Raw genomic sequence first — 16,492 nt, 5'->3', positions numbered from 1 at the left:
GCTCTGGTAAGGAGGATTGCTTATCCTCTTTTTTCCTTGTATTTTTCTTTTCTCCGCCTTAATGATGTTCTTCTTTATCATGAACAAAAAAATATGACAGCATTGAGCTAGCAAATCTGCTATATCACACACACAGTTTATATATATATATATATGGGAAATGATATTGCTACTCCCATTTTTTGTAACTAGATTTAGACTGCGCGGAAACTAATATTATAATTTTTTTATTCATAATTTTTTAGATACGTTTTTTTGCAATCACATAATAACAAAGTTCGTCATATGACTCATGTAATTTTTTTAGCTATTTTTTTAGTATTATTGTATTTGATTATCTTGTACATATAGCATTAAACAAACTTAGAGCATTAAACAAACTTTTAAAGCAAATACAAATTGCCTGTTTGTTGAATGATGCTCTATATTATAATTTTGATCCTGTGCCAAAGTTAAAAGTGGTTGAAGAGGAGGTTGGCAATTCATGTGAGAAATTATGAGATGGATGAAATAATATTATAATAGTAATAAGAATGTTGTTAATTATATAATATAAGTAGAGTTGCATTTAACCGTTACTTTATAATTAAAATGCTTAATGATTTATAGTAAATTCAAATAATTAAGGATATTGATTAATGGAATATTTTCTGTAAAAAATAAAATAAAATTTATAATACCACCTATTCAAAATGAGTGACATGGTCCAATGGCAAGAGAGTTTTTTTAGTGATTGCCACCTATTCAAAATAGTTGACATGGCACAATAGAAAGTAACAACAACAACAATAAAGAAAGAAAGAAAGATGACACTCCACACATGATATTTTTTTACATATATAACTGAAACCTACAAATAATCAAGTATCTGAAAGATCACAGCTTTACACATTGCCTTTATTTAATCTTTTGATAGGGAAAATTAAAAATATTAGAAAAGAAGAAAAGAATATGACAATACATCCTCACGAAGAGTCGAAGATAGAAAATTAACTAAGTCCGTGTAAGGATAAATATGCAACAAAGAATGCCAGTTCATTTATATATTATCTAAAGGAACACCAACAAATAGACTAAGCACAAAACACCACATGAGGGTGTCACATCTGTTAGAACCTTGAAATTTTGTAGTTAAAACTGTGTTTTCTCCTGCCGGAGAATTCTGATAATACATAGAGTGAAAAATGATGCTTATACCATTTTTTGGTACACCTCAAGTGTAGACCTTCCTTTTTTATATTAGAAGACAAACTTTTTGTATTCTCTCTCTTCTTAACTCTCATTTTAAATATTAAAAATGGAAGGTATACACAAAAATAGTGCATATAGCATTCCTCATTATTTGATAACGATGACAGAGTATAAGTGAGATATTGATAGCTAAGTTTATAAACTATTTTCTTCCATTAATTAAGAAGATAGTGAGAACATACTAATTTATAGAGACTTTAAGAACATATAGTAGTAACTAATAAGACGTCAATTCTGTACATGTAAGCTAGACAACAACTAATAAGCAAAGAATGAATATATTGAAAAGTCAAACCTTAGCTAGTTGGATAAAAGCCTTTTCCCATGCGATTGCTTTCCCATTCTCATCTCCAACTTTTGTCATTGCATTATTGACAGGGTATGTGATAATAAATGCAGAAGCCTATATAGGGCAATCAGCATAGCAATATTACATAATGTTAGGAACTGAATATTTTATTATAGAATGCGAGAGTAATTCCATTTAAATAATGAAAGAGAGCCTCCCTCACTCACACTCAAAGTAATGGAAAATAGAAAGAGCAAGAAAACTATAGGAACAGTGCAGACTCTTTCAGCAATCTGCTCCTTAGTAATTGCTTAGTTCTCTTTACATTCATCACAGCTCAGATAACACTCCCCGTAACCGAATTACACTGCCTGTTGGCAAGTCTGTCATCCTACAGATCATTATCTTGAATAATCCCTAACCTGCCGTTACTTATACTCACTGCCACTTGGGCATATCCACTGACTTCCATTCTACCCTTCCTCATGTACATCTTAATACCACAGGTCTATCAAATAAACATGTATCTAAACCAAAAACCAAAATCATACCTCGGAATAATTGTCTCCAAAAAACCCTCCCAAGGCAGTAGTTGGCTCAAGGGGAGCCTTAAATGCACTAAAGCATGTTTCTGCAGATGTGTAATGCTGAAAATAATAGATCATAATAAACAGTGTCAACATATAACAGATAGTTGAAAGTAATAACTGATATCTTCCAGAAAGCATCTATGAGATGAACTCAGTAAGCTGTTAAGAAGTAATTAATTGCTAAAGAGCACTCCGCATGCACAAGCACCACATGCTTATAGAGGAAATAATATGCATAAGCACCATCTTTAAAAAACAAATAGATAAATAAATAAAGCAGGGCTTCAATACATGCATATAAAATTGTATTTAGCTCATATTTAGTATATTCTTCAAATTTAGGGTATCCAACACATTTGATGTTTTTGTTCATTACTTTTGTCAGTTAAATAAAGGAAACAGCTTTAAATTAAACCCATATCTGAACTAACTAACGTATGATAATCCCTAATTATATTAGTGAAGGAGACATTCTTCTATATTACATGGAGTAAGAAATTCTTACTACATGGAGTGATCTTATCCATTAAATTTGATAACGTAAGAGAGAGAAAAAAGAAGAGAGATGAGAATAAAAGGTTGATGAATAGTGCAGACTGCGGAGGAGGAAAAAGATTTCCTTCATGGAGTAAATAAGAATTTGTTCACCTGAAAACAATACTCAGCATGTTCAACACCTCCATAGTTGTCATAATTGTCAGGATCCATTTGAAAATACTGTTGGAACAAAAATTAGAAGATAAAAAACACGTATCAAACGAAGGAATCTGATTTATGCCCAAAAGAGTAGTAAGTTAAAATGGAAGTGAATAAGAAAAATCAGTTGGTTGACACAAAAATAGAATACATGTAATTACAAATGTAAACCAGAATGTAATTCATTGATCTTTTGAAAGGTGGGTTTGGACCTGCAAAATACTTTGAGTGGCACAGTCCTCGCCTAAAGGCTTCAAGCATATGTCACTTAGGGTTACCAATGAAGTAGAATAATTTGCACGAATCCCATCTACCTGTTAAAAATAGTGAAACAGAAAAAACATTTGGTAATAAGGAAGGTCCCACTAAATAAATGACAACTTAATTAAACTGTAACAAGTGGAAAGAACAGAAAGAAGAACTCAGAGTACCTTTTGCTGTATTTCAAAAAGCAATTCAATATTATCCTCTGTGATGATACTCGGGGGCTTCTCATGCTCAGATTCAGGGATTGTCGCTATTATGAGCTGAAACATATGCAAACAATAGTGTAAATGAGATTCATTCCAGATATAATTATAGCATGGAACCGAGAAGGAAAAACAGCAAAGCCATCAAACAAGAAGGATTCGATTCCGTAACAAGATTACATGCGTAGAAATACAAAGGACTAAAAGAAAAGCCAAAAAAATAAAAATAGCTTTGCTGAAACCTGTTCAATTCTGTAGAATGGGGCAAGGTGGCTATCAAAGAATTCTTTCTCTTCAGCTGCCTTACTCCCAGGACCTACCCATAACTGCAATACAAAGAAGACCAGCAAGTTTAAAGAGGACAAAATTAAAAATCGGAGATAACAAAAATATAAAATAATGAGGGTTACAAGACTATTTCAACTCTGGTTACACAAGGTCCTTCAACAATGCAAAAAAACAAGGAGGGTTAGTCTTTATAAATACTTGGGCATCCCTTCCCATGTGAGTCAGCTTTTGTAGTTGAGCTAAGCCCACTCAATTTATGAGAGAACAAAAAACCCTGAATGAAATGTATTATAAGGACCATAACCCAAAATGACGGAAGCTACACGGATCAAATTCACTTTCAACCTGTAAATATTCCATAAGCACATCCAAAATGCATATTTTAGAGAAGTTAGAGGGCAGGCTAAAGACGATACCTTCTCAGGCCGGGTCTCCACCTCAAAACGGAGCAGCCCCAAACAAAGCAAAAGAACCATTGCTACTGACGAACAAAGCACAATTGTAGGCCTTCTGGCGATCCATCTTCCATAAGTCCTGAATGCAACAACAAAATTATTAATGAATGGACTAAGTAACGGTAAACCTAGCAAGAACACAGCTACGAACCTGTAAAACCTGGATAAGCATCCTTGAACAAAAGAAAATTGCACCTATAAAAGAGAATCAATAAGCTGGAGAGAAGAATAATACAAGAAGGAAGGATAAAAGGTCCTCCATCCTCCTCAACAAGAGCAAACAAAATAATCAAACAAAGAGATGATAGTTTACTGGAAATTAAAGATACCCATAATGCACGTGTCAAGGAAAACGGCCTTAAATTCATGACTTACGCTCAAAGGTGTTGACTATTAGATTATTAGGTTAATGAAAACCGCCCCTCTCAAGTCATAATTCACATCCAACAACCATAGTATCATTATTACTTGTGGAAAAACCCCAATACAATACCTAAAAGATGCATAATGGCTGGAAAAGAAATGGCATTTTGGCACTATTTAAAGCAAAAGGAAAATGCCAAATAATTTTGAAGTTGCAGCTAAAAAATATGGATAAGACAAGAACAACATCCTTGATAAAAAATTATGGCACCAACAATAAAAAGTTATGCCTTATTGGATTCTGCCAATAGGTGATGTTTTAGCAGGAAATGATCAATATTCAAAATCATTTCACTAAAACAGTTTGGGTTTGATTCACACAACCAGCAATCCACCAATTGAATGGAGTCTGAAAGGATCACTTTGAGCCCGTCTTAGGACTTGTGGCATGCCCTTACTTTTGAGGTAAGTTGCTAGGATATAATTTTTCCACCCAAAGAAACAAGCATATTGGATTCTTCTTTCTGAATCCCAAAGATGCATAAGTTGCCAGACAATTTTTACAAAATAAATAGAATATACCTCTTCAGGATGTGTTCCTTCCTTTTGGTTGCTAATTAAGGTACTTCCTTCGCCGCTCATATCATTCAACAAAGGTTCCGCATCATATCCAAGTCTCCTCCTTTCTCTTCTCCTTTGCAGCAATACCCATCCAAAGAACATGAAAATTAATACAACATACAAGACAGCCATTGACAATTCCACACATCTGACCTGCAGGTATCATCAAACAAATCCAGTTAGACAATATGAGGTAGAAAGCAATTAATAGAGATTTCAGTAGGCCACTAAATATTCTACTAATCACGAAACTTTTACTTTTAATACTAAAAAAGAGAGAACACAGTATTGAATTTATCTAGCCATTCTAGTCACATGGAGAATAAAAATTTTTAGCCTACAAAAAGAATCATTTTCTATTGGTCAACCTTCAGAGACCCAATTCTAATTGAACAGGGATCCTTTTTGGGAGGAGAAGGTTCTGGATGAGAGCAAACAGGAGACGAAGGACAATCACCACAAGAGCAGCCGAGTGAGGTGTCATTACATGAATAGACAGATGCATTCATAAGTTCCATAGGGGATGAGTCAGGAATGGTTGTCTTAAAATTTATAGAATAAGGTGAACCAGGAAAACCAGGAGGCACTTTTGCTCCAAGAAATGCAAACCACTCTGGGTAAAAAAATGAAAACAAAAAAGATCACCACATGAGTAGCATGTACAAATCCGGGCAGATAAAGGAAAAATGAAATATAAACATAAAAAACACAAAATATGCAAGAAAATGTGCATAAATAATTGCCAAAGGGGGCAATCCTGCACGGTAAGTGCTCATTACCTTTATAGTTGCTAGCTCCTGCCCCAACAAAATCTATGGCCCTTGTATTCATTGTTCCAAACTTTACATCCTTACATGAATCATATAGACCTTCTCCAAATTTTTCAGTTACATAAAAATCAATGCCATCCACAGTCTTATTACCATTAACCTAAAAAGAACATACAATAATGATCAACATCATATCATATCATTATATATTACAGACAGATACATATTAAATTTTTTTCATTTTTATTTTATTTTATGTTAATATTTAAACAAGCTCATCCAAACAAAAATTTGAAAACAAGTTGACCAAAGCCAATTGCAGACCTCAGAAATAGAAGTGACGTTGATGAATAGACTCTGATTAGGAGAGCACGAAAGTTCACAGAAAAGATTAAGGAAGTTCCTCAAGCACGCTGGACAGCCCACTAGAATTGGTACAGCCTGTTGAACCTGAACTCTTAGTGTGTCAAACTGTTGCTCCGTACAGCAAACATTTCCGGTGATGGTGGGACACAAGCTTTGAATTTTGGCAGACAGCAGATCATCAGGTTTTACAGAAGGGGAACCATAGGGGCAATTCAGAACTTTGCCATCGCTACTTTCACCGCATATATCATACATTGCGCAGTATTCCTCAGAGTGCATAGCCCTAAACACAAGGAGCACACTTTAATTCTCAGAAACAAGTAACTAATTAGTGATCTGAGAGCAAAGGGAAGAAAGGTAGTAGGATTACCCATAACCATAAGTAGACTGTAGGGCTACGGTAAAAAGCAAAGAGGAAGAGAGTAAAATTATCTGCATCACATCGCATCGCATGTTAGTCAGCTAATTGGTAGTTAGTTAGTTAGTTCAGATGAGATTGTTGTTCAGTGTTCAGAAATGGAGGAAGAGCCAAGTTGAATTAATTAGCAATTCGAGGAGATCGAATTCACTCTGACCTGGAACACAGAGGCAAAAGAGGCGGTGATGATATTGTCGATACCCATCCTCTTCTCTGTGTGCTGGATGCTGCTTATTGAAACTTGCAACTAGGAATCGCAGTTTTTTAGTAGTTTTGTGTTGCTTTTGTTTTGATTCATGTCCTTGCTCTTGCCATTGCTATTGCTGTTTTGGTCAAACAAGCTCAACTCAAACGCAACCTCCTTTCGTTTCGTCCTTCACATACCAAACATCAAACCAACGAGTTCTTCGATGCCATTCTCACGTCGGACACTTTTCTCATTTTTCAAATGCATCAAATTGTAAATCTCATTTGATCTTTTATGCGATAAACGATTAAAGAATAAAGCGACAATTAGTATTAAGAAGAATTGTGTTCGTTTGTGGGCATTAGATCAATAAACAAAAATATATTTTTTTAGTATATTTGATAAATATAAATAAAAATAGCTATTTATATGAAATATCAAAATATAAAATCACTTTTATACCTGTAAAAGATTTTTTTAAAAATATTATTTAAAAAAAATTTTGTTTAAAAAAATGGTGTACAAATAAATCCTAGACTAGTAGTTCTTAAAAAAATATCTAATTTAGTTTTTTAGCACTGTAAATGAGGGATATATGATTTTTTTATTAATTTATTAATTAAAGATGTTTATATATATTGTTAATTATTTTAACGTGTTTATTTATAAAAGATAGTCACGTAGATAATAATTTTTAGAGTTTAATTTTATTTGTTTTGATAGAATTTGTAATAAATAGAGAGTAATTGATAAAGGTATATGAAAACTCAAAAGATAATAAATATTTTACTATTCAAAACTATTTGTATTCATGCTCATGTGATAGTAACTAAACATGCACCATTATAAATAATAAAATACATGAATAATTCTGTTTAGTATGCACTATTTATTGACAAAAATACATATATATCCAACGTTTATTATCTTAAAATATTTAATTGGTATTTTTTTTAGAGTTAATTAATCCCAAAGTCAACAACTTGAGTTTGAGGATCTTAATTATCACTTTACTTTTTATAATTAATTTTAAGTCATTTTAGTATTTTCATTTATGTTATTAATAATGTTAAAATTTATTGACGTAACACGTTCATTACAACAAATATTTAGTATTTTTAATTGACGGTCAACATAGTAAATTTATAAAATTAGATCAAAACAACTTTAAATTAAAGAATTTCAATGTCTCAAATTCTACTCCTCTCAAATAGGTTTTGATTTAATCTAATTTTATAAATTTATAATGCTAATAATCAATTAAAACTCTTATGTGTGTTATAGTATCATATTAACAAAGTTTGGTACTGTCAATAAAAAAATGACAGAAGAATTAATATGTTTAATTTAAAATATTTGAAAAATAAATTTGATTAAAAAATTTTGTTAAGAACAAATTTAGAAAATGAGTGATCTTGTTAGAATATAATTATGATCAATTAATATTATTTAGCATATTTGAATATTTATTATAGGATATTACGTCTTTATTATTACAATCTCTTAACACCTATAAATATCTTGCTATATTATATCATTCCAAACAACTTTAATACATTCAATAACATACAAATTCTTTTTCCAATTTAGTCTCTTGTTTCTAACTATACTGGAAATCTAAAATCCCATCTAAAAAGAAATTAAATTTATTATTTTGTATGTAGGTTCTTTGTTTTTAATAAAACTATATTTTAGTATCCAATTATCCATTGATATTTATTTAAGATAGTCCTTAATTTTTAAATAATTAAATTAATTTTTAAATTTATAAATAATAAATTTTTATTTATTCATACTTTCAGTAAATCTGCAGTATTTTTCAGTAAGAATACACCTCATGCTATTAAGGAAGAAATCGCTACTTTTCTTAGAGTCCCTAATATTGGTGCATAAGACAAATATTTGGGTCTCCCATCTATTGTTAACAGATTTAAAAGTCAGACATTTGCTTATGTAAAGGATAAGGTGTCAAAAAAGCTACAAGGTTGGAAGCGTCAACTATTGTCAGCAAGTGGAAGAGAAATCTTAATCAAAGTTGTGGGGTGTGCTATACCTGTCTATACTCTAAGTTGTTTCAAACTGCCCGAATCACTATTAGATGATATTCACAAAATGATGATGCAATTCTAGTGGGGTCAAAAATAGAATAAAAAAAACTCCAATGAATCAGCTGGGATACAAGGAGCAGAATTAAAGAGAAAGGTGGTATGGAGTTTAAAGATCTCAAAGTGTTTAATCTGGCGATGCTGGCAAAACAGGGATGGAGACTAATGACTAAACCAAATTCTCTGTTTTATAAAATCTTTAAAAGCAAATATTTTAGACTTACCTCTTTTTTAGGAGCGAAACCAGGTCTGAGACCATCTTGGCCTTGGCAAAACTTATTGGAAGGCAGAAAAGTACTGGAACAGGGTACCAAATGGAAAGTTACAACACAGGATATAGTAAAATTCAAAGAAGAACCATGGTTTGGTAACTTACCTCCCTTTCGAGTACAGGAAGAAGACTGCAGTGATGGAAATCTGATCTGACTAAGACAACTATTCAATGAGTTAGGGGGTTGGAATACACAGCTCATTCATTGTAAGTTCAGTCCTAACATAGCGCAACAAATCTGCCAAGTAGACATTAAAGAAGGTGAAGATTCAGTCAGGTGAAAAAAGCATGATTCAAGCCAGTACAATGTTAGAACGGGATATGAAGTAGCTTACAAGTTTTTTCATAAGCCTATGGAAGATTTTCATGTCAGAGTTCAAAGTAGACAACTATGGAGGAGCATCTGGAAGGTTCGATGCCAACCAAAAATCAAGGCATTTCTTTGAAAATTTGCTCACGAAGGGCTAGCAGTGAAGACAAATCTTCATAAGAGGATACCTCAAATCCCCAATTTATGCCCGCGATGTTCGTCACTGCCAGAAACGCACCTCCATGCTCTGATTTTCTGTCTGAGAGTTGTGCAAGTCTGGAATCAATCACCAGTAACAAGTGTGATTTCTAGAGATCTGACTATGGAACCATGGGAGCGGTGGTGTCAGTTGATGGAAGCGGTGAGAAGAAGAAGAGACTCAAAAGAAAAAATCAGTCAAGTGGGTTATCTTCTATAGCAGATTTGGGTTGTCCAGGAACGCTCTCATTTTTGAAAATTTCAGAGTTGAGGTTAGGAAAATTCTGTCCCAAGCTCTGACATTTGCAGAAGAATTTGGGCGACTTGGGAGGCATAGCAACTGAAACTAAAGAGGAGAGAATAGCTTGTCCTTTTTGTTTTAATCCCTACTGCTTTAGCTTGGTATTATTGTTTCTGGGAGTTTCCCAAATTTTTATTATTGTATATGCTTATTCCTGTTTGTGTGGGTATTGTAATTGAATCATTTAATTGCAATAAAAGTATTGTCTTTGGAAAAAAAAATAAAGTGTTGACATAGAAAGTTATAGACTTATAGTACTAATATGACATCTTCATTCTTCAATACTAAATAGATATGGCTAAGACTTATTAATTAATTGTATTTCGAGTAAAATATCGTTTTTATTCCTATGTTTACGGTAAATTTTATTTACGTTTCTAACGTTTAAATCGTTCTATTTGTATTTCTAACGTTTGTAAAAGTAATTCATTGTTATGATGCCGTTAATTACACATTATAAACTTTAATTAGAGTTATGAAAAATCTCTTTTTAAAGTTAGAATACAAATATCTAGAACATGATCTACTCCGAATAATAGTTCATCAAAAGTTGAATTAATTCCTGCAACATTTACATAATTCACTTTTTTAAAGATATAATTGAACCTAACATAAATAGTGGATACAATATTGAAATCAAATACATCCAAGTGAAACCTAATTGAGAATAAATATGAGAATAATTGTAAAATACAAGCTGATCTGTTATTATAATTGACGGCAGGATAACACTAAATCACTTTTATAAACGTTATAGACATAAATAAGACGATTTAAAGGTTAGAGACATAAATAGAATTTATCCTAAACATTAAGGACAAAAATGATAATTTATTCTTAATATAGAATTAAAGTGAATACTTACGTATTATTATTTTCATGTGAAATTGACCATTTAAAGACGTTAAATAATAATTTAGTTAAATATATTAAATTATCTAACAATTTTTAATTAACAAATTCACGTAAAGACAACTCCACGTGAGTTATCATCCAAAATTAGTTAACCAAAATAAGTTTAATTAACAAATTTATAATATTTGTTTGATCATATTAAAAGACCAATTAGAGATATCACACTGGCATTAAATACTATATTTCAATGCTTTTTAATAATAGTTGAATTAAAAACAAATACAGATGTATAATTTATAAAATTTAAAATTATTTTAGTTATTTCCAAAAGTTTAAAACGTTTTTGATGAGTGTTGGACATTAATTATTTCATTGGTTTTTTTTATCTAAATTTGGATTCTCTCAAATAATAAAAATAATAAAATGATAAAATGAAGAATAAATCATTATTAATTTATAATTTTTATAAAATATATATTTATTATTTTAATTTAAAAATGATTAATTTTTTACTTTTATCATTTTATCAATTTTTTATTTTAAAAGATATCAATCCCTTTTATATTGATCTATACATATAGTTTTTAACAAAAAGAGGATGATTCCATGCTACTAAAAAAAATGATGCAAAGAAGTAAGCACTATATGTCTATATAATGCTAAATTAATATTCCAAAATATAGAAATACTCAAATACCCGGCAAAAGTTAGTTATAAGTTATTTATCTATTTTTCTATAACTTGTTAGTTCTTACTTTTAGTAATACATATTACTACCTTCATGCACCCCAACATAGTTAAATTGCATTGAATAACTTAAATGATCAGAACTTAATACACCACACAGTAAAACTATAAAAATATCATCTGTATATCAATGAGTTAGAGAATACAAAGGTTGTCTTTGTGTACAAAGAAAGGATATTGAAATATAAATACAAAGATATAAAATTGTATTTGACATGCGAGATATTAATAGATATATTATATTTTAAAATATTAAATTGGTATATTTTATATTCTTTTTATTAGAAAAAACAAAAAAAACACATAACAGAAATATAACTTATTTTTGTATTCTTTTATTATCACAATTAAATTTTTATAAGTATATTTTGAACACAGTATTATTTTCATATTTTGGTTCCAAATATTTGGGCCGAATCCTAATTTGGTTTCAAATGTCATATTTTAATTTAAAAAACTTTTAAATATTCTATTTCAATCATAAAAATTTTGAAACGGATTCAATGTTATCTTACCATTAAATTTAAGATTTAAATTCTCTAAATTTTGAATTTTACTTTAAAAAATAAAGTGTAATCTCTCACCATTTATTTTATACGTAGGACCAAGAGAAAATATGAGAGAAACCATTCAAAGGTAAGATATCACACTTTACCATCTAAAATAAAAATTCATAGAAGATCTAAATTCTTAAATTTAACACAAACAAAGAGAAAGTTTAGGGGTGAGTAGTTTTACTAAAATTTTGCCAACACTTAACCAAAAAAAAAAATGAATAATTTCACATCATTAGAAGTAATCTCGCAAAAACATTAATGAAGACTAATTGATGGCTACAAATTACAAAATTTGCTGGTCCCTAACATTTATCTACAAACAATTCGCATATTGAAGAGCAAATAACATTCGATTTCAGTATGTAAGTAAAATCGAATCACCAACAATCACTAATATAAAAAAATTTCATTTGATTTTAGAACATTGATGATTGATTGTTAGACTTTGAATTTTTTTACGAAAAGGAAATTAAAGAAAAAGTGTTACACTATTACACTATTATAAGAAGATTTTGATTATGTTTTAGTCGACTTATGACTTAACTAGTAACCTTAGTCTCTCTCGAAGAGGAGATTTTCTTGTACATTGACGCGCTTACAACAGACAGAGCTTGAATAATACTGGTATCTGGAGCATCCTTATTATGGGTGGGTTCTAGTTGCCACAAATACTCGATACCAAAGAAATGTAGTATTGAACAAGCCCCTTATATAACATTAACCAGGCGGCGAACAAGTTTAACTCCAGAAGGACTACCTATTCACCTATTCAGCAAAAATCACAACTCAGCGAAGCAACTTAAAATGTTACTTCGATTAAAACACACTGTCATTTACACTTTACAACCAACTATATATATGATTTACCAGAAAAGTGTCTTTGCTACTCAGTTTCGGACTAGAGAGCAGGAAATAGAAAAATGAAACAAGTGGCAAATCCTTCAATGAATAGACCCATGACACAGCCTAACATCGATTGGCCAATGGCCTCTGACAGTCTGACCAGCGACCCTGCAATTCAGTGGAATGAGTTTTGGAAGGACCAACAACAACTAGTAACCTGCGTCCTGCTACACTATGGATGGAGTGGAGAACGATGGTGCACAGCTTGCTGACCTCGACGGCTATGAGTATGACTAGAACCAGATTTGGGCTCCATAGGTTTCTCATTGGCAGCATGAAATCGCTCCAAGCTCTCCAAAACTTCCTTCATTGACGGCCGCTGTTTGGGCTCAGTTTCAAGACATCTCAGCGCAAGCTGAGCTATACGAAATGCAACTTTGGATGGATATTTTCCTTCCAACCGAAAATCCATAATGCTTTTCAGCTTTCTTCTATCATGCAGGTATGGTTTGATCCAATCTGTTAGATTATGTTGCCCACTTGGGCGGTTTGCGTCAAGTGCTCGTAGCCCTGTTAGCATCTCCACCAAAACTACTCCAAATGCATACACGTCACTCTTCACATACAGATGCCCTGTACAATAGTAATAACATGTCAAGGCTCTACATTAATCAACTTGATTCAGTTTCCAAAACCTCCTCCAAGTAGATCACCTCACCTGTAGCGACATATTCAGGAGCTGCATAACCATATGTGCCCATCACCCGAGTTGTCACATGGGAGCGACTAGCTGAAGGACCCAGTTTTGCCAAGCCAAAGTCTGATATCTTTGCATTATAGGCCTGAAGCATAACAAGAATTTAAGTTATAGACCCAATATATAGTGCATCCTAAAGTAAAAGATGTATTTTGATGTTCATCACAGAAAATAACTCATCGTGACGACAATTCTACAAATTATATGGCTCAACTATTCACCATTTTTGCTAATAACAATTTGTATTGTATGAGTTCATCTTCATGTGATTATATACTCACCCCATCGAGCAGTATATTGGAGGCCTTGAAGTCTCTGTAAATTACTTTCTCGGATGTATGCAAGAAGGCAAGGCCACGAGCTGCTCCGATTGCAATCTTAAGCCTAATATCCCATGGAAGTGGTTGAACAGCAGAGCCCCCTGTGCAACAAATTAAAATAAGTTAGCTTCATTCACACTTCTCAACAGAGTACTCCAATAGCTTAATTCAACAGAGCACTTACTTCCGAATAGGTGGTTTTCCAAACTGCCCTTCTGCATAAATTCATAGATGAGAAGAAGTTCTGCTTCCTCCAAGCAGTATCCCAACAACTTAACAAGGTTAGGATGAGAGAGGCGTCCCAGAAAATTTACTTCTGACTGCACCGTTCGATCCACATAAATGAATTATCAAATGTATATGTGTATCAGCAAATTCTCAATTAAGTTTGTTGGTCCTGCAAGGTGTTGTAGTTGTAGGATTTAGGATGGATTACCTTCCACTCCTCAAGCCCCTGTAAGCTTTCGGAGTTCAATTTTTTGACGGCAATGACGGTTCCATTTGCATTCTTGGAGGATGGCTTGTCTTCGAGCCACCCCTTGTAGACCTTGCCGAAACCTCCCTCGCCAAGCACGGTGTCAAGTCTGAAATTCCTAGTGGCAGCCTTCAACTCTGCGAAGGTGAAGATCCTGAGATTTGCGGCAGGTAGGATCTGGCCGTCGGGATAATGATCATCGGAGAACTTGCTTACGGAGCTGATGTTCCCACTTCCCGACGAAGTCGTGTAGCTGCAGCTGCTGCTCGTGACGCGGGATGTCCCCGTTGAGGTTAACGTTAACGTTGACGTTGACGTTGACGTTGACGTTGATGCCGTACCTGCATGCATAAATTAATTATTCTGACAGAAGATTAAACAAAACAGCAGCACACCAAGGAAAAGTAATGAATCCTACGTACCTCCGCTGAGGTTACCGGTGGTGGTGGTGGTGGTGGTGGTGGTTGGGTTGCAGTTGTGGGGTGGTAATTTTGGAGAACCCCAACAAGTTCCCATTTGTAATAATCCAGAACCCTTGAGTTTGAGCCTGATCTGATGACAAGACGGTACTTTCCCTGTTCCCTTATTAATTCCTCCCCTCTTTCAGCTCTCACCACAATACAGCTGACCTCCAGGTTCCAGTGATAACTGTCGTCAAACTCACCCACCCACCCCCGTTTTCTCTTTTGTATCTTTTTCTCTCTCTTCTTTCCTCTGTTATATTAATATATATTATTATACAAAAATATTATTTATACACATCAAAATTAATTATTAAAATTAATTTACATCAATATGTATAATTTAATTTATTTTTAATATATATTTTATTTTAGTATTTGATTTTTTAGTATTAATTTTAATCTATATTTAATATAATTTATTATTATATCTAATTTAATTTATTTTTAAAGACAAATGATCTAAAGAAATAAATGACAATAAAATTTACGTAGAATCCTTAATACTACACAATTTTATGTAAATCAATCTAATTAGATTATACGATTTATGAAAGTTAATGATAAATTAAATTTCGGTGCTTCAAATTATATATGTACTTCTAATTTTATAAATCGAATCACCTTTATTCAAATTACATGCATGAACATCTTTTTTTTTTAAATTGACGCAACATGTTTCGAATTGCATGTATTTATTTTATTTAACTTAAATTAAATTGAGTTCGTTCGATTATATTAAAAAGGTAGTAAATCGAATTGAGTTATTTCGGATTTATATTATCTGAAGGTAAATTGATATAATTTACCTTCATTCTATTTACATAAAATTAGAACAACTTTGCTAAATTAATTTTAATAATTAATGCTACTAGTTATTCATTGTCATTAATCTCTAAAATCTTTTCTGCATAAAATTTTTAGAATAGCGACCAATTTCAACATGTACCAAATCACTGGGTAAAACAAAATTCTATTTGATCACTAAATTAGAGATCAAAATAAAAAGTTAAATTTTGAAAACTTTTAGAAACGTCTTAACCTTAAATCCGTCACTAATTTTACCATTAGCAACCATATTTACTAAATAGATATAATACTATTATGATAAAAAAATTATAAGTAGACAATGAAAATATTAAATAATGTGAATAATAAATATGTCGGATGTTCAATTTAATAGGTATGCAAATAATTATGTTTATTATTTTTAGTTAAATGGTTATTTTTTTTATTCGATTTACTCATGTGCAATTAATAATGGTCGAATATTTAATTTATTAGATGTACAAATAATTATCCTAATATTAGCCAATGAATAATAGTTAAAATAGCATAGTCTCCACATATTCAATTAAGAGGTTACAGATTTGAATCTTCTATATTTGATTAAAAAATTATCCTAATATTAAAATTTATGAAATAATTTAAAAGTAAAATATTTTTTTATTTTATTAGATTAATTCTAAAATTCATCATGTTGTTTATAAAAATCATTGTCTACTTAACTAATCCTATTATAATAACT

At 31.8% G+C, this 16,492-nt stretch overlaps 2 protein-coding genes across 2 annotated transcripts in view; both read right to left on the bottom strand.

Moving 5' to 3' along the window:
• LOC107496156 (uncharacterized) overlaps positions 1-7,074 on the bottom strand; it is a 16,638-nt gene extending 9,564 nt beyond the window's left edge. Inside the window, 14 exon segments of the mRNA XM_021126958.2 lie at positions 1,547-1,654; positions 2,092-2,187; positions 2,779-2,847; positions 3,039-3,140; positions 3,258-3,353; positions 3,539-3,622; positions 4,001-4,118; positions 4,191-4,234; positions 4,985-5,176; positions 5,392-5,636; positions 5,803-5,953; positions 6,118-6,442; positions 6,530-6,591; positions 6,735-7,074. Coding sequence (XP_020982617.1) covers positions 1,547-1,654; positions 2,092-2,187; positions 2,779-2,847; positions 3,039-3,140; positions 3,258-3,353; positions 3,539-3,622; positions 4,001-4,118; positions 4,191-4,234; positions 4,985-5,176; positions 5,392-5,636; positions 5,803-5,953; positions 6,118-6,442; positions 6,530-6,591; positions 6,735-6,782 — 1,740 coding nt within the window. The 5' untranslated portion in view covers positions 6,783-7,074.
• A 5,721-nt stretch (positions 7,075-12,795) lies between these two features.
• LOC107496203 (probable serine/threonine-protein kinase PIX13) lies at positions 12,796-15,193 on the bottom strand. Its single transcript, XM_016117411.3, has 6 exons — positions 14,926-15,193; positions 14,465-14,844; positions 14,213-14,348; positions 13,990-14,129; positions 13,670-13,793; positions 12,796-13,584 (listed from the first exon to the last, which is right to left on the bottom strand). The coding sequence occupies exons 1-6, from the start codon at positions 15,017-15,019 to the stop codon at positions 13,184-13,186; spliced, it is 1,275 nt and encodes a 424-aa protein (XP_015972897.1). The 5' UTR covers positions 15,020-15,193; the 3' UTR covers positions 12,796-13,183.
• Between the last annotated feature and the right edge of the window lie 1,299 nt (positions 15,194-16,492).

This window comes from Arachis duranensis, chromosome 7 (assembly GCF_000817695.3).
Source record: "Arachis duranensis cultivar V14167 chromosome 7, aradu.V14167.gnm2.J7QH, whole genome shotgun sequence".
Taxonomy (NCBI): Eukaryota; Viridiplantae; Streptophyta; class Magnoliopsida; order Fabales; family Fabaceae; genus Arachis; species Arachis duranensis.
Note: the sequence above shows the minus strand (reverse complement) of the source record. Positions and strands in the feature narration are given on the sequence as shown.